The sequence below is a fragment of the Haemorhous mexicanus genome, chromosome 16, assembly GCF_027477595.1.
Source record: "Haemorhous mexicanus isolate bHaeMex1 chromosome 16, bHaeMex1.pri, whole genome shotgun sequence".
NCBI classification, from domain to species: Eukaryota; Metazoa; Chordata; class Aves; order Passeriformes; family Fringillidae; genus Haemorhous; species Haemorhous mexicanus.
Window position 1 is genome coordinate 13,770,324 of NC_082356.1, and position 21,924 is coordinate 13,792,247.

At 50.3% G+C, this 21,924-nt stretch overlaps 1 protein-coding gene across 1 annotated transcript; it reads right to left on the bottom strand.

The window, feature by feature from the left end:
• Positions 1-13,840: 13,840 nt before the first annotated feature.
• Positions 13,841-17,308, bottom strand: LOC132334975 (serine/threonine-protein kinase pim-3-like). Its single transcript, XM_059861096.1, has 5 exons — positions 16,711-17,308; positions 16,138-16,507; positions 15,731-15,907; positions 14,241-14,368; positions 13,841-13,918 (listed from the first exon to the last, which is right to left on the bottom strand). The coding sequence occupies exons 2-5, from the start codon at positions 16,463-16,465 to the stop codon at positions 13,841-13,843; spliced, it is 711 nt and encodes a 236-aa protein (XP_059717079.1). The 5' UTR covers positions 16,466-16,507; positions 16,711-17,308.
• Positions 17,309-21,924: the final 4,616 nt, after the last annotated feature.

Consider the following 21,924-nt stretch of genomic DNA (forward strand, 5'->3'; position numbering starts at 1 on the left):
TTCAATGAAGGTGATGTATTGAGATGGCCCCAGATTTGCCAGACTCCACAGCATTTGCCCTGTGCACCTGACCATGTCGGAGTCATTATCATGCTGTCTATCCCTCCCAAAGAGTACCTCCAATACTGCCACTTCTCTCAGCTGTTGGATCCCTTCCTCCCCTCTCAGAGGGTCTTCCAGCACATTCTATGGTGATGGTCCTGCATTCTCTCCCTGTGGACAAACCTCTCTCTGACACTCTTTAAATCCACTCCCAGAGGGAAAGAGAGCCTGACTCCCTTACAAAAATATGATTTGTACCTGAGTCCTGGGTCAAGGGTCCCAAATTCCTTGCCTCGCCACCATCCAGTTGTACACCTGTACCCATAAGGTCCGAGACCCAAAGTAGCCAGGTTGTATAAAACTCACATCCCTGTTGTACAATGTCTTTGTGCAGACTGCAGAGACTTTTGTACATCAGGGACTCAGTGATGATCTCAACTCTTGTCTCTCCTGCAGGTTGTGAGGGCCCTCCTTTCTTATGCTCATCTGGCTGCTCTGGCTTCATCTTAGATCTCCTTATTTCCACTGGGGCAACTGCTGCTGGCTGTGATTGCCTTTGCAGTTCAGCTGGAACCTGGACTGTTGTAACATCTGTGGGTTCCACTGCTGCACCATCAGACTCTCCCTCTTTGTGGCATGGCAGGGTTTTTCACCAGCTGGGGAAATGTACTCCTTCAGCATCTGGCCCATCTCTTTCACTAGAAACCCCCACCCACCCTGGGTGGTTCATTTCTGAGATGGGCTCTGGGGCAGGGGCAGGCTCTGGGGCAGCAGCATCCCTAGGCTCTGGGGTAGGTGTCAGAGTGGTTATCCAGGTTAATCTTCCTTTATCTCTGAATGCTAAATAGAACAGGCCTATCAGCAACACCAACCACTGTATGGTATCTTTAGCATTTAGAGTGGATCTGAACCCTTTGAAACCGGTGGGGCAGACCGAAAGAGCTGGGTGAAGGGCTGGGAGAAAATTTCCCCCAGTGTCATTTCCTCACAGTAAGTACCATTATTAAAGTAACCCAAAACCATAAACTTACTGTCTGATAGCTCTGAATTCATGTGCCTGCCTTCCAGAGGAAGTTAAAAATCCATTAATTCCTCACCTTATTAGGCCATAAAGCAAACTGGATAATAGCCACAGCAGCCTTAGTTATGGTTAGCCTGTGTTCTCAGGGATGGCCAGGCTGCTCCTGATGGAGCAGAAGGAAGAGCTCCAGGCCCTCTGTGAGGGTGAGTGAGGGCAGCAGGCTGTCAGCAGGGGCTGGCTGGGTGAGCTGCAATCCCTGGGCAGGGAGCTGCAATCCCTGCCCCAGCTGTGGTGGGCTTCGCTCCTTGTGTGGATGAGGTGGGCATAGCACAAGAGATTTCAGGGATGCAGGCAGGGGGATTCATGGCCTGCACCTTGCAGCTGATCCCCCTCCTCTCTTTTGGCCATGGCAAGAGCTGGGTGGGATGGCTCTGGCAGAAAGGTCTCCTTGGATTCCTGCATATCCAGGTTCTGACTGTGGCTCTATTCCTCTCTCTTTCAGCCCTTCAAGGCCTGAGTGAAGACAACAGCCCCTCCTGCATAAGCATATTTGTTCAGGTGATATTCGAGGGAAGAGATGCAGAACTACTTTCATCTGCTGGCTCAGAAGAACCAGTGTCTCTTTAAGACCTCCAGATCCCTTGGAAGGTGACACCACCTGGAGACCAGAGGAGATCAGCTGGAGCTCCAGGCACAGCTGATGACTGGCACAGCTGAGCCTGTGGGAAGCTCCCATAGCTCCTGCCTTCTCTCTTGCTGTTGACAGCTCCCTCCCTCCAGCCCTCAGAACCTGCCCATCCCCTTTCTTCCCTCCCAGCTCATCCCTTTGCTTTGCCTTCCATTAATAAACAGTTTGGCTTCTTTGCTTTACCTGCATCCCTGTGGAGCTGGAGCGATGCAAATCCAGAGCCTTGGGACACACAGGCCTCTCCTGCCATTCTCTTCCGCACCGTGTTTTGTGCACAGACACAGAGGGACAAGGGCAGATCAGGCTGGAAAGGTCCCTGTGCTGAAGGTCCAGTTCCACAACACTGTGGAGTTACAGATCTTGCTGAGCACCCTGGAGCCCGTGGACATTGGAAGAGCAAACCTGAGGATGCTCTGAACCCAGCTGTGAGGGATTCCATGGCAAGCATCCATGGAAAGCAAAGGAGCTTTGAATGCTGGAAGGTTTCAAGAACAGCTTCCTGAAAGCACAGCAGTGCTCCATCCCTGCACAGGATCAGGAAGAGGGCAGAACCAGAGACCATCTGGGCTTAACAGAGAGCTTTGGGTGTGCCTAAGGACAAATGAAGCTGCAGCACGGTGCCTGAGACTTGGAGGCGCGACCACGCCAGTGCCCGGAGCGCTGTCAGGCAGTGCTGGGATCCCAAGTGTGGTTCTGGTCCCCACAAGTGAGGAATGGCAGCCCCAGGCTCAGAGCCAGTCAGAAAGCCAACCAAGTGAGACCAGAGGGAGGGCACCCTTCCAGTTTCTCTTGGGCATGGCCGCAAAACAGCCCCTGCTGCTTCTTCCTCTGCCTGTGTTTGGGGTGTGCTGGTGGCAGAGTGTCGTGGTTTGAGGGGAAATGGGGTTTTTTTTGGGATGGTGTGGTCACGCCAATCGGTGTCCAGATTTTAATACTGGCACCTGGTTTGTCCACTGAGGGCATGGATACGCCTCTGAGAACACAGGGGGTTAAAAGCTGTGAACTCCCACTGGAAGTTCCTTTTGAGTTCCAGCCCTGGACCAGAAGAGACCTCTCCCCTGTCAAGCTCTGGGCTGGGCAGGGGGGGGAAGGGAGCCATGTGGCTGGAGGGAGGTAGGCCAGGCCTGGGCCGAAGGGTCGAGGAGCATTGCACTGCAAGGGCTTCGGGCAGCCATCCCCCATTCCCCTCCCGGAGGGAGAGAGAGAGAGAGCAGACTGTGCCTGTGATAGCGCGGCTGGAGTGAAGGAGAAGGGGGGGGTGCCCAGCAGGGCAGCCAGCCATGGGAGTTCATGAACCAAACCAGCAGAGCCTGGGACTTTTAACCCTTCTTGGGATGATGGAAACCTTGCAAATGCTGATTCCTCCTGGAGTTGGTGAGATTGAGAGAAGTTGAGAAGAATTCTAGGTGGGAGGAGATGATGGAGTGGCTTTCGGCTGGACTTTTCTTGGATAGCTATGGACAGAACCCTTGAGTTCCTGTGACACAGAGACTGCATCTAGGGGGAGGCAATGGCTCAGAGCCAGGAGAGTGCGGTGATGTGAGAGTGTGTGAACAGAGACGAAGGGTGGAGGAGAATGGTGGTGATGCCCTCCGTCTTCGAAGAAGAAGAAGAGGAAGATGATCTCTGTTCGAGAGACCCCTCAGCCCCAGGGGGTGAAACATGGGGGGGACAGGTGTCCCAAAAGGAGAGGGACTGTGCTCTTTTTTTGGAACTGGACAAAGCATCCTTAAAGGGAAAAAACCCTAGAAGCAGCTCTGGTCCATGTGCAGTGGTGAGAGCACTGGACATGGAAGGAAGAGGTCACGATGGCAAAATGTTCTCCGGGCGGTGCCACACGTGACACAGAAACATGAGAAGTTTCGACTGTTTCCTGGGTGACATCTGTGGTGCAAGAGGGACTCCTGTCTTCTCGAAGAATTGAGAATTGATTATCCAAAGGGTGGAAACGGAATTAGGAAATTTGATGGGGGGAGGAGGAGGAAATTTGGAAGGTTTTCATACTGTGTTCTGTGTGTTTTTTCCCTGTAGTTTTATGTTAATAAAGTTTTTTTCCTTTCAATCGTAAGTTGGAGCCTGCTCTGCTCCGTCTCTGATCACATCTCACAGTACATACCAGGAAAAGAGGTTTTCTCATGGAAGCACTGGCATTTCACCAGGCTCAGACCATGACACAGATAGTCAAGGAAACATAGCTGCAAACCAGCCTACTATTTGTCTGTTTGAATTGCAACCCTGTTCACCTGAACAACTGCAGCAGCAGGCTGATGCAGCCTGTGTCTCTGACATGGGTTTGCCCATTTTCTATAAGAGAACACACACAAGACTCCAGAGACAAATGCAACCGCAGACAAAATCTCAAAAGCAAGTTGAATTTGCAACATACATTCCCTTTCCTGAGCACATATCCTCCCCAGAAGGAAATATAAAATCATATCAACATATTGGTAAATAACCTTTCTATGTCTCTCTCTTTCTAGACACTCTCAGAAACTACGGGTTTGCATTTGCAAACTCTCTTTTTTGAACTAAACCACGTTCTGCTGTTTAAGGAAATCCCAGTGAGCAACGGCCTACTTCGACAATTCAGGTTCGGTTACATGCAAACATTCATCTTTATAAATTCACTTCATCAAAACATTGCTTATTGCATGTTCCAAATTTCGGACTGCAGATTGCCAAACAGAAAAGGAGTGTTGTTGTAACACAGAAAAAAAAAACAATTACCATTATTTGACACCAGTACTAAGATGACAGAAAAAGACATTCTTTTCAAGTTCACATCAGAATCCTTTTTAATTCAAAATAAAATGAGTTCTTCAAGCAATGCAGAAGTACACAAAGTCTGTTGACAAGACACTGAAAACAAAAAGTGAAAACCATTAAGTCCTAAAGTAAGCTACTCAGCATCCTGAATTATTAAGTTTCAGTTGTAGCCAGTATGTGGGGAGCAGAGACAGGGCAGGACTATGAAGTGCCTGAGGGCTTCCCCCTGCAGTGAGTTCTACACCAAGCAGGACCCTGGCAAGCTTTGGAACAATCCAGCAGTCACTGAACACTTGCTGCTGAGGGAGAGGGGGAGTGCAGCTGTCTGGTAACCTAAAGACACCCTGTGTGCACAAGTCAGCAAGGCACAGATCAAATCCGGGGATGGACAGGGCAACTGGGGCACCTTCCCTGCCCTTGCTCCAACTGACAATCCTGCAGTCTCATTTTGTGTGACCAAAAGAAAATGGAGACAAAGCAGGAGCACAAGTAATGACAGGGGGTCATAGTGCACTCAGAAATTCAAACAGTGTTATTTTTATTGCCATTACTCTCTAGAATAATCCCCAATGTAAATAAAGCTGCTTCCTCTACAATGCAACGAGCACTCGACTTGGCAAGGTCATTTTTAAACATCAAACCACCAATTTCTCCAAAGTATTCACTCGCTTCACCTACAAGAGGAAAAAAGAACAGAAACTTTTGCTTCTGTTTCTCTGCAAAATGAAAGGCTTCTAAGATTTTCCAACATCTCAAGCCTTATGTCCTTTAGACATTTTTACAGTGCACACCAGTTTCTTGGAATATATGGTGAACATAAATGCCTGCATTGTTTCTAAGGAAAAGCCTTTCTTACTGTTTTGTTGGCAAATGGAATAGACAGTGACCACAGCCTCCTGCTGAGTCAGAGGGCAGTCCAACTGAGATTTAAGGCATTCCAGCAGTAAGTTCAGATCTGTTTTCATATCTAAGAGCAAACACAAAAACCTTCATTAAAATTGTTATCTTTTCTATCTATTAATCTAGTCAGTATTAGAATAAACCTGTCAAAATGTAGTATGTAGGTGTATTTTTAAAAAGGGGGGGAAGTGAGCCAAAATGGAGCTACATCACTTCTATTCAGCCACAAACAACAAACCTAGAAATATTTCTGTCCATCCTTTGTTATTTGAGCATGATTTCCTTTGCAGAGTAACAGCCTCCTTTTAATATTTCTGGCCTTTCATTACCAGTAATTCTTAGTAAGTCTGATGTAAACTACTAAATATTAAATTCACAATTGCAAGGTGCATTAAGTGTAAATAATACAGAGCCATTAAAGTATTCAGAGTGCAAATAAAATTCAGAGTGCAGTTGAAAATCTGTGGAATAGTAAGGAAAGAGTCCAAGAGCACAAGGCTGCTCCATGGTACTGAGGTACAGGAGACAGAAACCATGCAGCACAGCAGCAGAGCCCTCAGTCAGGTGGTTGGAGACAGAACACAAAATATTCTCTGGGCACCTACACACAACCCTGGGTGGGAAAACAGACTTGGAAAATCTGCTTCTTAGTCTTTGGGGTATCATTGAAAGACTTAGTTGATAATTATTTCTAACAGTGACAGAATGTATTGTTTACTGTAAACCCTTACAAGGTTTGAGGGTTCTTAAAGAAGTTAAAATACAATAAAAATGTGGATAAATATTAGCAAATAAAAACCATAAAAAGGGACTTTGTGGTGGTGTGTTTTACTATGTGTGTAGGTTTGGCATTGGATTTACCCTTTGCATATCCAATATAGTATCCAAAATTTGGCAAGTAGGAAAAAGCATGTTTTCCCAACTGCTCAATACCCCACAAAAGGCCTATCACAGTCTACTAAAACTTTGTGAAATTGATGCAGATTATAATGACAAATTATATAGGTATCTTACCACACTGATTTATCTGCACCTTTTGAGTGTTCATTGTTTTTTAATCTCTGCTCTTGTTCTACAACAGAAAGGAAAAAGTTTTTTCAGTTCTGTTCAGATTAGCAGTGTTTATAATATATGCAGTAGAAATGACATCATTTTTCTAAAATGCACTTTTCCCAGTTTTCTGCTTTTACTTTGTCATCTCACACACACACACAGAGTTGAATGTATTCTTGTATGGCAAAGTTTTCCTTTGGAAAGACAGTCTTTTATAACAGCCCTGCATTTGTAACTCCCAGGTGATGACCTTTTGAGAGTGGACATTCTGCAGAAATCAGGTCGTTCCATGTTGCCCCTGAGGGGCACTGTCAGTAAAGAACATCCCCTGCTCCATGTCACTGATCACAACAAAGCTGATCCAACTTTCCTTACAAGAGTGGCCACCTTTGCCACCAGCCAACAACTGGCACTAAGACCAAGTCATGTTGCTTAGGGGATGGACACTCTAAAACACTCGGCCTCCTGCTGCTCAAGGAGCCACCAAACCATCGGCATTGTTCTGGCAGCACTGATCAAACCAAGGGCAGTGAGCACAGAGACATGTTCCTTACAGGGAGAACCCATTGAAATTCCCCAAAGACATTGCCACATTACATGAACCATGCAACCCACAAAACCCCACAGCACTGCTTCTTCACAAACCCCACGGGGCAGCCTCTGAGAGCAGAGCAGCAGAGTGACATTCAGCTTTGGAGGCACAAAGATGCTCCCTCAAACATGCCCCAAGTCCCAAACAGAGAAGGTTGATGCAAGCATCACAGTAACCTCTTACAATTTCTCCAAAAATTACTTAGCTCCAGGTAGAAACTTGAAATCAGTGACAAATGCAGCTTAAGAATGGATTCATTTTCCTTCTCCAAGTGGAGCAAAGGCTCAAAGCAGAATCCTTGTCATCCTAATGAAGACAGCCAGACCTGCTTTCTCTTGGGAGTTACTGATTGCCCCCATTCCTTTGCTGCTTCCCTTAGAGAGCAAGATTTGAGAGAGGTCATCTCCCTGCAGCCTTTCAGAAGTGATAACAGACATGCATTTCATTTTCCTGCAAATCCAACCCTGCCACAACAAGGAAAAGCTTGCCAGCCTTCCTCACCTCTTTTTGTCCTACTGCCACCACCCTGCCAGCCTAAGAAAAAACACAAGTCACCCAAACAAAAGGAAGGCTGTAAAAATGAGTTTGCTCTGGAGCTAATTGGTTTTCAGAAGAGTTTCGTTTAATACATGTTTATACAATTATGCAATATAAGATGCACAAGGGGTTTAAAACTGGATGTGTACAAGGACACATCTTGACCTTTACCTGCATCTTTTTGACTTTTGCAACCTACAGGAGGTACGCAAAATAGTATTGATAAGCCAACCTACATTAATTAGATGCAAATAGCTCACCTCGGTTGTTGCATCACAGAGCAAGGTGGAAAGACAACTAGATTTGCTTCAACAAACAGCTGGCAAATGTTGCATCTAAAACTCTTCTCCATCAGTTATGGAAAATAACCCAGTAACATTGCTTCAAACCCCAGAAACCACTCCTGGAGAAGTGCAGATCTGTCAACGTGTGTGCTCAGCAGCACCAGAGCACATGGCTGGCACGGTCAGTAGACCAGCCAGCCTGGGCAGGACTTATCCTTCGAAACCCAGGGAGCAAAGGCCAGAGGGGAGAAGTGCGGGTTGTTGGCGTCCTGTGGAAACCAAACCCCACAGCAGCAGCTGAGGCCGTGAGGACGCTGCGCTGTGGAACAGGACTTGGGGCTGTCCTGGCCTATTTCAGCTCCCTCGCACCCTCCTCCCTCAGATGGGCCGTGTGCGATTTACAGCTCCTTATCAGAGCTCCCCTCTGAAGCCTTAGCAAGCACTCCAGATCAGCCCAAATATAAAAGGGAAAGAACATATACATGTTTAAAATAAGGGGGGGAGCGGGGGTTGGAAGGCAACAGTTTAAAGAGAAACAGCAGCTGCATTCTTCTGTGGGAAGGCTGGGGAGTCCCGAGGGGGGAAAATGGGGCACGGCTCGGGTACCTGTGATCCAGCGGCGCAGGTGGCTCCGGGCAAACCCCGAGGCGAGACGGGTGCCCGCTGCCGAGCGCTGTCCGGCTGAGGGGTGGGATCTGCGGGCTGAGGAGTGGGATCGCCGGGCTGAGGGGTGGGATCTGCGGGCTGAGGGGTGGGATCTGCGGGCTGAGGGGTGGGATCTGCGGGCTGAGGGGTGGGATCCCCGGGCTGAGGGGTGGGATCGCCGGGCTGAGGGGTGGGATCACCGGGCTGAGGGGTGGGATCTGAGGGCTGAAGGACAGCAGTGGCCCCGCCGGCCTGTGGCTGGGATCTCGCGGAGCTGAGGGCAGAGCCCGGCCCGGCCCCTCAGGAGGCGCCGCAGCCGCAGCGCCGCCCCAGCGCCTCAGGGCACGGCCGCCCTCGGACTCAGGACAGCCCTGAGCCTTCTCCTCGGCCAGGCGGGAAGCGCTTGGAATTGTAGAACCGTCAGAGGTGAAAGAGATCTTGAAGACCATCAGTTCAGCGTTAGCCCAGCACTGACACTGCAAACCCTAAACCACTAAACCATTTGCCAGTGTCAGATCCAGAGGCCTCTTTAACACCTCCAGGGATGGCAGCTGCACCACCTCTCTGACCAACCTGTTCCCAGGCCTGAACACCTGAGCAGTGAAATTTTTTTTCTAAAGTCTAACCTGAACGTGAGGCCACTTCCTCAGGCTCTCAGTGCAGGCCCAGCAGAAGAGAGCAGCCCCCCCTCAGTGCACGCTCCTGTCAGGGAGTTGGAGAGAGCGGGGAGGTCCCTCCTGAGCCTCTTCTCCAGACTGAACAAACCCAGCTCCCTCAGCTACTCCTCATGGGGCATGTTTTCTAGAGACTTTGTGAGCCTTGCTGCCCTTCTCTGGACACACTCAGCCCCTCAATGTCCTTTTTCCCGAGGTGCCAGAGCTGACACAGCACTCGAGCTTTGGCCTCAGCAGTGCCCCAGCACAGAGGGGCAGGCACTGCCCTGGTCCCGCTGCCCACACTGCTGCTGATCCAGGCCAGGTGCCATTGGCCTCTTGCCCCCTTGGGCACACTCTGGCTCACACTGAGGCAGCTGGTGACCTGCAGGATGTGGCACTTGGCCTTGTGGAACCTCAAGCCCTTGCCCTTGGCCCATTGATCCAGTCCGTCCAAGTCTCACTGCAGAGCCTTCCCGTCCTCCAGCAGATCCACACTCCCACCCAACTGGGCATCTGCAAATTTACTGAGGGTGCTCTCAATCTCCATCTCCAGATCATCAATAAAGAAGTTAACCAGGACCAGCCCCCAAACTGAGCCCTGGAGAACACATTTCAGTGCAGCTCAGTTTGCATACTCTGCAGTTGGAGGCTGCAATGCCCCCACAACAGAAAGAGCTGCCATCCCTTGGCATTGGCCACACACACAGGTGCAGGAAAAAACCTTTCACTAGGTGAATATGGCTGACAGAACGGAGCTTTCAGGCACACACTCCCTTTCCCTAATGACCCTGAACTCAAGAAAAGGTATTTCACCTTCCAGCTCTTTGCACCATTGCATCCTCAGACCATCAGAGCTCCACCAGCCTCTCTCATCCTTTTGCACCTTCTCCCCACTCAAGCTGAGGAGCAGCTTTGATAAGAAAAAATGCTGCCGACGAGGTGAGCCAATTTGCAAATGCAACTTACCCTGCCAAAAACAGCTACTGCCTTTTTCTTTCAGAGGTGAGCCATCAGAAATAATGAAAATGTGGAGCTGTCAGCTCCAGCTGCAGAGAAGCCTGGAGACCCTTTAGCTTTGGTTACAGTGCATTATATACACTGCTTTGCTGAGCATCCTAGTACAGTAGAACCAATCTTCACCTTTACTTTTATCGATAGCCTATCATAACTCCTGTAATTACCATGTTCATATTACTATTCTCCAGTCACTAAAAGTTAGTACCTTACAGTTTAAGCTAGAAGTTGTTTTTCAGTTTTCTTGCAGTGGAAAATTCTGAGACCTTTTTTCTACTTGCAACTTTGCTGACTTGTTTACCTGTGGAATCTTTTTAGTTGGTAAAAACATCTGATTGAGGTAGGTTTATCCTTTGCTCTAAGCCATAAAAACCCCTTGTAAGTAGCACACCCTTTGCCTTCTTAGTATCCCAGTGAGACTGGTTCAGCAATTCTTTTCTTCGATATCAAAACTTGCTTTCATTTCTATTCCTTCTTCAGATTCTACATTCAAAAATCTTTCTGCCAAGCACACATATCTGTTAAAGTTTCTTGTTGAACTTTCATCCTTCCCAACACTCTGTGCCACCCTGTCTCTCTTTTCCTGAGGGCAGAACAAGGGACAGAATCCATCCAGAGGTGACATGGGAGCGCTGCTGTCCTCTCTCCGTCCTGTGTCCTCCTTCCCCTCCCCGTCTTTCCATGTCCCCCCTACCCTGCCTGTCACTGTTGAGTCAGAAATGACACGGATAAATGAGTGACACACTCCATGCATCTTCAGAAGGCCAATAATCATCTTTATTAGGAAACCCATTTTTTTGTACTCGATCCCAATACAGGTGGACCTGATTGGTTATTTTACATTTCACATGATTGGCTAATTAAGAAAACACCCCTTGGGGTACAATCCATGAGGAAAACAATTGTCACAAACACCACCTGCGAGGTTGTTCAGAATTCTTCATCTCCAGCTCCCTAATGTTTCCCAGACGGATCCATGGGAAATCTTACCTGGATTGTGTATCCACACCTACCCGGGAAGGTGACGACCGCGCTGTCCCGGGCCCTCCTTCTAGAAATGGCGCTTACCACGCTGTTTAAGGTTCCCCTTTTTCCTGCCCAAGTCCTTCTTTTCCTGTCCCCAACATCCCCTTCCCCCCTGCTGTTGGAAGCCAGGGCACAGGGAATGTCTCCCTGCCTGTCCTGAGAAGTCATGATCCCCAAGGACAGGACTGATCCCCAAGGACAGGACAGTGTTCTCTCTCCCCAAGAGAACACTGCTTTTAACTTTTGTCCATGCAGAAAGCTTCCAGGACTTTGGGAAGAATTGGGATCTATGAGTGTGATAAATAGAGATTAGTGTAGTTTATCACAGGGGGAAAAACTGAGAGCTTTGGGTTTTTAGTCTGAGGGTGGATAGAAGGGAGGATTTTGGGCATTGCCTGATCTCCTTCTTGTTCTTCATCTCCTCCATTTTCTGCTGTGTTGGGAGCACAGGGTGATTGGTTGGAAAGAGCTGCAATGCAGATGCTGAGTGGTAAACAGAGAATTAGTTACTGGTAGAAAGGTAGAAATAAAATGTGTTCTAAGAGTTAATTGGGCAAAATGATTTTAAAAGACCTTGAACCTGTGTGTCCTGTGACTTTTGGTGCCTTCTCTTTGTACACTAAGTCTGGTGTGCAGACAGCGTGCTGAACTTTTGGTAAGAGAAAAATAAACAACAGCCTGAAGACTGAAAAAACCAAAGGTCCCGTTTTTTTCTCAATCCTGGCACAGAACTTTTTAGGGGTGTCCCCATCAGGGGATCCCCGGAGGAGGTTCACACCTCCATCCCTCCCTTCCTCCCTCCCTCCCTCCCTTCCTGTCCCGCTGCTCAGCCCCGCTCAAAGCCCTGCACCCTCACTGCTTCAAAAAAGGACCCAAAATTAACCAAAATCCACCCAAAATTACCTCAGAACCCATCCTGAGGGGCTCTGGGTGAAATTTGAGGGGAGTTTTGAGGGATTTGAGCAGACTTTGGCTGGGTTTAAATTCTTCACTCGCTTGGGCATCCACAAGGTACTAAAACCACCCAAAATTTCCTCCAAATTAACCCAAAATCCACCAAAAATCGATCCCACAACCAGGCAGCTGGGGGGAAATTTTTGGGATTTTGAGATTTGGGGGAATTTTGGCTGGGTTTGAATCCTACACCAAATTTTGTTTCCAGGAGGTACCAAAACGACCCCAAATCCACCCAGAATCAACCCAAAATTACCTGAAATTAACCCAAAATTACTTCCAAATCCATCCTGAGAAGGTTTGGGGGTATTTGGAGGGATTTTAAGGGAGCATTTTTGTTGGGAATTGGTTACATGACAAAGGTCACGTAGACATGCTCTGGATAGCTGAGAATTGGAAAAGTACTGGCCCAGCTAAGCTGAGGCCTTACACCTGCAAGGCCGCAGTGGCCTTGGGTATAGCTGTAGTCTGATAACAGGATGATGTAGCCGAGAGCAGAGCATGAGAAAAGGGAGATGTAAGTTGTAAAGAATGAAGAAGTAAGAATAATCAATAGACTGCTTAGCTTACAGAATATGCATGAGCTTATTACATGTTGTGCTTAAATGTCTGATGCTCTAATCAATAAACGAAGCTTGCCGATTCTCACATTGAGGTGTCACCGAGCCTCCCTCACTGTGACACATAACCAAAACTGCTCAATCAGGGTACGGGGAGGGCTTCCCACCCTGCCTGACGTGCAAAAGGCAAAAGGATCCAAACACAACTTATGTACAGTGGGCTAATACATATTCATCAATATTTTCCTGTAAATCTCCTCCTGTTTCTGATTCTTGAAATCGACATCACCACACTCACAGCGCATGCTCCCGCTGTGGCTCAGGGGGCTTCTGGCTCTCTGGGACTCTCCTTTGAGGAAGGCCGACAGTCTTCCTCACTGTCCTCTGAATAACCTGGCAGGCTGTGCCTGTGCCCCAAGTCCTGTGTTATGTAAGTAAGCACTATGCTCCAATTAAACCTTATTATTTTATAGATAAGAACACTCTTTTAGACTCCCTGTCTGGAATCGTCCCAACGTTGTTCATGTCATGGCCAATCCTGTCCTGGGAGTTGTCTTAACTTCGTCTTGATGCCAATTCTGACTTGGGAGTCTTCCTAACTTTTGTTCATCAAGGCCAATTCCAATCTCCTGTATCCTGTTTCCCACATGTATCATCTACAAAGAAACCCATCTGCTTCATACCATGAATCACATATACCTTTTCAATTTTCTTCCCAAAATATTGATATATTTACAATTTTGTTAGCACAAACCACATCCATTTATCACAATTTCCCCCATCTTCTCTTTGGATAATATTAATTCATGCTTTTTAATAAAGACTGAATTTTGGTATCTTCTACATCCCACAAATCCAGGTTTTCACACTCCCTCATTTCTCTTTTTGATCAAATTTGATACATGGTATTTTACCTATGCAGGAAATAAAACATGGTATAGACCACAATAGAGTCCAGCTGGTATAAACCACCAGATTTTGTTAGCACAAATCATATCTATTTATCACAGGAGGCCAAAAGCTTGGAAAAGGATGAAAGAAATGCTCCGATGACGATGATAGCAAAAAACCAAAAACAAAATAATTTATCTTTGACAGTAAATTAACACGGGCTGCCCTCCAGCCCTCCCAGCCTGGCAGGCTGAGCGGTGCCGTTCCCATGGCATGAGGTGCTGGCAGCCTGCAGAGAGAAACCAGAGAGCCACGGTCAGTCGCAGCAGGCTCCTGTCCCCCTGTCCTGCCATGGCCTGTGCCCGGGCCAGGCTGCTGGCTGTGCTCAGAGCCCAAACCTCCCGACCCATTCTCTGTTTATTGAAGGGCAGCATGGCAGGCCACGTTCCACCTCCTCTGCTTAATCATGGCACAGCAACTCCTCAGCAGCTGCAAGAGCGGGATGCCCGTGTGCCCGCTGCCGCCTGCCCGGAGCCCTTCTGCCAGCTGAGCTGTGGAGCTGGGTGCCCACCTCTGGAGAGCTGCTGCCAGGAGAGGAGCCGATCACGCACCAGGTCCTCATCCTTCTGGAAGGGGCTGTCCCTGCAGACCGTGGCCCCTGGGGTAGTGCTGCCACTGGACGTGCTCCACAGACGCTGCAGGCGCTTCCCCGTCTGGTCCGGGCACCAGGTGTATCCTCCTGGGAAAAACAGAGAACAATTGCATGGAAGTCAATTCAAAACAAGGCCTGGAAACAAGAAAAACCACAAAGCCTGTCACCGTTTCACAGGCCTGAGGAGGGTCTGACCGCTCCATGCAAGAATTAAACCTGCCCAAGGGTGGGGAAAATCCCCACCTTTCCCACGTGTAAACGCACCCCTTCCTCAAGGGCCTGCAAAGCAGACCAGCTGGGGCACGGCTTCAAAACCTGTCCCCCCTCCACCCCCCACCACCCCCCATCCACATGGATGGATGCTTTTGTCTGGCTGGCTGCCCCCGCCTCACCACCTGCCAGGCTGGCTGGCAGAAGCTGTCAGCAAGGCCAACAGCCGGCTCCCCTTCCACAACATCCGTCCACTGTCCTGCCAAAAAGCAGCTCAGGGGCTGGCAGAAAAATTAATATTCCCCAGCACCGCCGAGCAGGTTACCTCTGGCACGTGGCCAGGCCGAGCCCTGCCCTGCCTGGAAGCACCAGCATCCCCCCACCCCTGTGCCAGCTGGGGACTCATCTTGATTTCATCGGGGTGCAGAGCGTGTCCTCCAGGTAGGGGCCGCAGCCAAAGCCCATTGGCTCTGCCCTGCCAGCAGCTTGCTCCAGGATGGTGTTCCCAGCTCCACGTCATCCTCCAGAAGAACACACTGGCTGTGCCTCGGCTTGTGGTGACACCAGAATGCCATTGAGATGCAAGGGAATGTTTCCCCTGTCCCAGTCCATGGCACCTTCACTGCACTGCCACCACTTCTCCAATAGGATGGGGAGCTCAGAGCTGTTCCCTCCACAGCTCGCCGGGGACCAGCGGAAGCATCTCCTCGGCTGCGCTCTCTCCTCCGCGCCGCAGCTACAGGGAAACGCTCCGGGCTTTTCTTCCAGCGCCACGGAACGCGTGCTGCTGATACTTGCTGGGCTCCTGAATCCTACTGTGCACAGGGATGCATCTCTGCTGTCTCCTAGGCCAGACAGGGCTCCTGCAGCCAAGAATGCTCAAAAACGTCCTCCAGTGATGGTCTGTCGGTGGGGTCCATGCATAAACACCACCTGATGAGGTGCTGGCACTCTGAGGAGAGAAACCAGAAACCGCTGCTCAGCGGGAAAAGGCTCCTGTCCATGCTCTCCCACATTCCACAGTGCTCAGGCCACACCAGGAGTGCTCAGAGCTGCAGCCAAAAGCTTCCCATCTATCATCTCTTGCAGAGGACACCAGCACAGAGGCACAGGTGCCACCTCCTCCAGCTAAGCCCAGGAGATCCACCTCCTCACCAGCTGCAAGAGCAGGACGCTTCTGTGCCAGCTGCCCCTCCCAACCCCGTTCTTACCCCTCGTGCCTTGAGGGCGCATCCCCACCTTGAGACACCCGGGCGGGGAAGCAAAGCTGGCCCCGGATGATGTCCTCATTGGTGTGGAAAGGAAGGTGCCCGCAGACCAGCTCATAGAGCAGGATGCCCAGGGACCAGATGGTGGCTGGCTGGCCATGGTAGCAGCCAAAGAGGATCCACTCCGGTGGGCTGTACTCCGGCGTTCCTATGGGACACGGGCGCAGCTCATCAGGCATTTCCTGCTCCCTCCCTCCCTCCTACCCTCCCTCCCAGCCAGCTCCCGTTCCACAACAGCCAGCCCCTGCCCTGCCAAAAAGCAACTTGGCTGCAGCTGGCAGAAGAAGAATTCCCCCTCCTTCCTTCCCTCCCTCTTCCCCCTCTACCAGCAAAGGGGGGAACCTCCACTGCCTGGCTGGGCCCTGGCTTTGGGCTCACTTGACATCTGGGTGTAGAACGTGTCCTGGAGGATCGTGCCGCACCCGAAGTCGATGAGCTTCGTCTCGCCTGTGGCCAGGTCCACGAGGACGTTCTCGGCCTTGATGTCGCGGTGCAGGACGCCGCGGCTGCTGCAGTGCCGCACGGCCTCCAGCACCTGGCGGAACAGCCCCCGCGCCATGGGCTCCGTCAGGAAGCGCCGCTCGTGCAGGAAGTACCAGAGGTCCTGACAGCGCTCCGGACGCTCCATGACCAGCGCGAAGCCCTCGGGCACCTCGAACCAGTCCAGGAGCCGCACGACGCCGCGGAAGCCAGGCCACGACACCATCCACAGCAGCGCCAGCTCCAGGGGCACAAGGGCGCCGTTCTGCTGCGGGGGCACCGCGATGCCGTCAGCGGGGCCGATGCTGCGCCGCGCCTCGGGCACCCCCTGCCCGACCCTGCCACTGCTCGCCACCCCGCTCACCCCACGCTCGCTCCCCTCGCAGTGTTCCGGCTGCCGCCCTGCCGGGCCTCGCCTTCGCCCCGCCCGGCACGCCCCGCCGGCTCCTCCCGCTGGCCCCGCTCACTCACCAGCCGCGCCCACTCCGAGATGCGGTCCCGGGACACTCGCTTGATGGCCACCTGCGAGCCAAGGCGAGCGGCGGGCTGAGCTCCTCGGCCGCTGCCCGCCGCCCGCCGCCCCCCTCCGACCGGCCCCGTCTCTTACCGGGGCGCCGTCGGCGAGCCGGGTCCCGGAGTAAACGCTGCCGAAGCCGCCGCTGCCCAGCAGCGAGCCCTCCCTGTAGAGCTGCTCTAGGGGAGGCTTCTCCGCCCGTGCGGGCAGCACCGCGCTCCCGCTCTTCTGCTCGGGGCACCCGCCCGCCCGGCGCGCTGCTGCTTGCCCAGCCGCCCCGGGCTGCGGCGGCTCGGGGCGGGCGGCCGAGCTGGCGAGAGGCGGAGCTCGGAGCGGGGAAGCTGCCGGCGACGCTGTCGGACATAGGGCGGGAGCCGGGCGGCAGCGGGGCGGCAGCGGGCGGAACCGCGGCAGGGGCTTCTTTCGGGGCCGGGGCCTCGGCCGCGGCTGGGCCAGAGCCCGCGCCAGGCGGAGCCAAAAGACCGTGCTGCTCCGCCAGCAGCAGAGCGAGCAGCTCTTCCAGCGGCGCCACAGCCAGTACGGAGAGAGCCCGGCGGAGGCGGAACCACGGCGGGCCGGGCAGGGGCGGGCACGGGGCGGCCCCGCCGAGGGGCGCCTTGCGGGACGTGGAATGAGCCGGCCTGGGAGAGGCGGAACACGGACGGCACGGGACGGGACGGGATGGGGAGCAAGTGGAAAGTCGAGCGGAAAACCGATCGAGAGAAGCGCTACTGCCGCCGCCGCCGCCGCTGCTGCTGCTGCTGCTGCTGCTGCTGCTGCTGCTGCTGCGGAGCCGCCGGAGCTCGCGGCCGTTCCTCCGTTGCCACCGCGAACCCAACGGAGGAGCTGCCGCGCGCCCCAAGGAACGAAAGAGAGAAACAAACAAATCACACCCCAAAGTCATTCCTATTAGAGAAGTAACCAAAGAAAACAATGTAGCAATAAAGAAGAGTGTTGGCTTGTGGCTTCTTTCTTCTTTGTGTGAGGCGAAGCATTTGATGGGGAAGAATTGCCTCTTCTGACAATTTTGCACAAGTGGAGAGGAGCAGAGCATTAAATTTTCTAGTAGAAAAGGGAAATCATGTCGCTAATGTCATCTCTTTTCATCCTCTGTTGACACAGATGCAGGCTGCCAAAATACATAGTCTGCAGTGTGGAGCTTGGGGCCAAGTTTCTTTTCCTGCCAGAGGATGAGTAGGGGAAGTATCCCAGAGTCATGGAGTTGTGGCATGCTTTGGCTTGGAAGGGATCTAAAAGATCCCATGGCTGCTGGGAACCCCCCTGCTGTGGCTGGGGACCCCTTGCACCAGACCGGCTTGTCTAGAGCTCCCTGCAGCCTGCCTTGAACACTGTCAGGGATGGGACATGCACACCTTCTCTGGGCAGCCTGTTCCAGGAGAGTCTTTTTTCTGAATCCCTTACCTAAACCTAATCTCTCTACATTTGGATCCATTCTCCCTTGTCCTGTCCTTGCCTGCCCTCGTACAAAGTCCCTGTCCAGCTTTCTTGTAGGTTGCCCTCAGGTACTGGAAGGGCACAGTTAGATCAGGGCTCGGTCTCTTTCCCAGGCTGAAGAAGCCGAGCTGTGTCAGCTTTTCCTTGCAGGAGAGGAGCTGCAGCCCTCGCACCATCTCGGTGTCCCTCCTGGGCCCTGCTGCAGCGTGTCCACGTCCTTGCCGTCCGTGCCAGGGAGCCCGGCAGAGCCGGACGCAGCACTGCAGGTGCAGGGTCAGCGGTGGGGAGGAGACACGGCCCTGGCAGCAGCTCTGGGAGCAGCGATTGGCGATGGGCTGCCTGCCCTGCAGAGAGCCGGGGCCCTTGTGCCTGCCCTTGTGCCCAGGGCACCTTTCCCTGCCGCCCGCCCGCCCGCTCGGGGGAAATGCACCCTGTGCCGCCCCTCAGTGCCGCCCCTCGCCGCTGCCCCGGGGACTGCCCGGTGCCAGCTGGAGGGCCCCAGGCCTCGGCCTCACCCTGCTCAGCCCAAGGCCCTGGAAAAGCAGATTCAAACACCCACCCAGAAAGTGCCCGAGGATTCCAAGGTCAGTATTTTGTCACCAGCACAGCTTTGCCGTCAGAGTCTGGATGGGATTAGAAAATCACCAGGAGAAAAGAGCATGAACAAGTTCTGCCTTGGCACTACCTCAAGGTGTGGGGGTACCAGTCGTCGGTTTCACTGGCTCTGGGTTAAAGGGACTTGAGGCAGTAATTCATCTTTGGACTCAAGTGTTTATTATTTCTTATCAGTAAAACAGTCTCATTAATGTGAGTTCAGCAGCTTTTCATTAGAAGGCACAAAATGGCTAACAATATCTTGTTCCAAGGTCTTTTAAGACTAAACTATCCAATTAAGAACGGACACCTTAATTATTTTCCCTTTTAACCCAATAGCTGATCCCAAAGAGCTTGCAATGTGGAATTTCTGCCCAATTAGAAAAAGCCACCCAAACCCATGAAGAAGAAGGAAGAAGAAGCATGAAGAAGAAACCCAGGATGACAACCTGTGCCATCCGTCTTGCTTCCATCCACAACATACTAAAAATCCCAAAACCTAAATTTCTCAGAATCAGAGTAGACCAAGGCCCAAAACCTGGAGGTGATAAGAATGGATTACAACTACAACCAAGGAATCTGCATGCTCTAAAAAGGCAGACCCAAGGAAGAGCCATGCGAAACAGTTCTTGAAACATGTAAACTGCTTTGGGGAAAAGTTTGCTATGCATGAGGGTCCATGAATATTCAACAGGCTGATGTAATGGAAAAGGTATTTCAGGGGGATCCCCGAAGGTAACAGGGTGCTCCTGGCTGAGTGCCAACATGCACCGGCTGTAATAACTTTTACTCCATGGTCCTGGTCTCCCATTGTCCTTTATTAAACTTTTTACATTTTCACAGGAGAGTGAACGTGTTTTTCACATTTAGGAATGGTTTAAGTTTTTTCACTTTTCACGGGAGGGAGTCTTGAAGAGCTACAAGTGGCTAATCTGCCTGCAACAAGGACCATTCCACGGGCTCTTGTCACCTTTCCCAACACGTCTGCTGCAGCTCATGGAGGGTGAAGCCCTGGAGGCTCCTTAGGGGTGGTTATGGACGATTGCAGGCAGTGCCTCGATGCCCTGGATCAGGGGTGCCCCATCCTGGGAACCCCCACGTTTTCCAAATAGGCATCATCTCCTTCAGGGTGCTTCCTTAAGAATCTGAGCTGTACATTGATGACAGAGGTTACAATCTAAACCATTCCCATCAGTCAGTAATATAATTCAGGTGTTAAGATGTTGGAATGTTGGAGGACAGAAGACAGATGATGGACTTTGGACCTGGTTAACATAAGAGATTTGATACCAGGATGCCTTGGCAAAAGCAAACAGAACTTTGAAAATTACACCTAGATTGCAAGAAGATTGAGTCAGATGGGTTTACTGGAAAAAGAAAATCCCATTAAACTCTGCAAGCAAGGGATGTTGTTTTATGCATAAGTTTGTGTAGGTAATTGTAACCTAATCATTGTAGTAGACATTACTAGTCTCCCTAAAATAGTATATAAGTGCTTTTATCCCACAATAAAATCGGATTCTGATCACCAAGTCAGTCTCCCAATCTCTCTCCATCGCCAACACTTCCCTAATAAAGAACTGTTATTCCTGCTCCCATAGTTTTACCTGAGAGCCCCCCTTAATTTAAATTTATAACAATTCTGAAGGAAGGGGTTTGCATTTTTCCATTTCAAGAAAGGCTCTGCCTTCCTTAGCAAACACCTGTCTTTCCAAACCAAGACACAGGAGCCACCTGTATTATACATGGAAATACTTCACACAAAAAACCAAGAGCCTCAAAAAGGCAAAACAGCTTGGTAATTTGTACAAAGTAACTCTGATCAGAAATAAAATGTCTTAATAGATCGGTCTGAAGATGATATTCACAATTTTACAGTGACATTGTGCACTGTACTGTAGCAGTGGACAGTCACTGGACATAGCCAGTAGGATAACTGGATATGCTTTTAAAACTTATTCTTAGTATTCATTGAATTATTCATTGAATTCTCATCCTTCTGTACACTTCAGCTCTGCTGTAAACTTCAGAGACATTTTTTCACAAGCTTCTAACAAGTTACTCTGGATCCATAATTCCTGAGACCAAATGGAGTCCAAATGCCAAGTGGGATTACTCTTTTCAAAGCCTGGAGTCACCCAGAATGAAGCAGCACTTAAATCATCCTGTGCATCCCATACACATAACAGTCCAGTCACTGACCATCTGCAATAATTTTTTACTTTTGCTACAAATTACTTTCAAGAATAAGCTACAAATAATATCTTGATCCGGTTTAAATTTAGGGACAGCATTGCATTTGCCCAAAAAAATTCTAAGGGTACCTAGTGCTGTTGCAGTAATACAAGAGAACTGTAAGTGTGTATTTCTAGTTGTTATTCATATTAGGTAAAAATGGCTCAGCTCAGCTTTGCAAAGTAAGAAACAAAACATGGAAAGTTGAAATGATGGAGTTGGGACAGTGCAAGCCCATCTGCTTTTTGTGATAGATGCTCTTAAGCAGTGGCAGTTTTAATGCACTTGTCTCCTGTAATTTTGCTCCTTGTGATCTACTGTCCACCTCAGCAACTTTTTCTGCTCTTTTTTTTCCTTTATTTTTTCAGCTGAGTACCAAAAGGAAAAGACAGAACTGCAATGTAACTACCAAAATAGATTTTTTTTCAAACTAAAAAATACTCACAGCTTTTAGAAAACACATCAGAAGTGTTGGAAAGTATAAGCAATACAAGGTATTGAACAGTATTTTTACATTATCCTACATCAGCCAAACAAATGGATAGTAGGGCTTGAGGATCAAGGATATCATTGAAGTTTTGTTAAAAGGGCTTCTTTTGGTCTCTGTGTGGTAACTGTCATCACCCTGATGTAAATACTTCACAATCTATTTACATTTTCCTAAGTTGTAATATTTTGCATCATTGATCAGCTATGGTTTTTTAGATTTCTCTAGTACCCATCATTGAATTATCTGAGCACAACCTCCAAATACGACAAATGGCAAAGTAGCAAAGGTCTGCAATAACTGAGCAGCCAACAGGATTAGCCACACTGGCATCTCTTGGCTTTGCCAAATCCTCTGTGAGTGCTTTCGTTTCTTTTCCTCTTTGGTTTAAAATGCAACA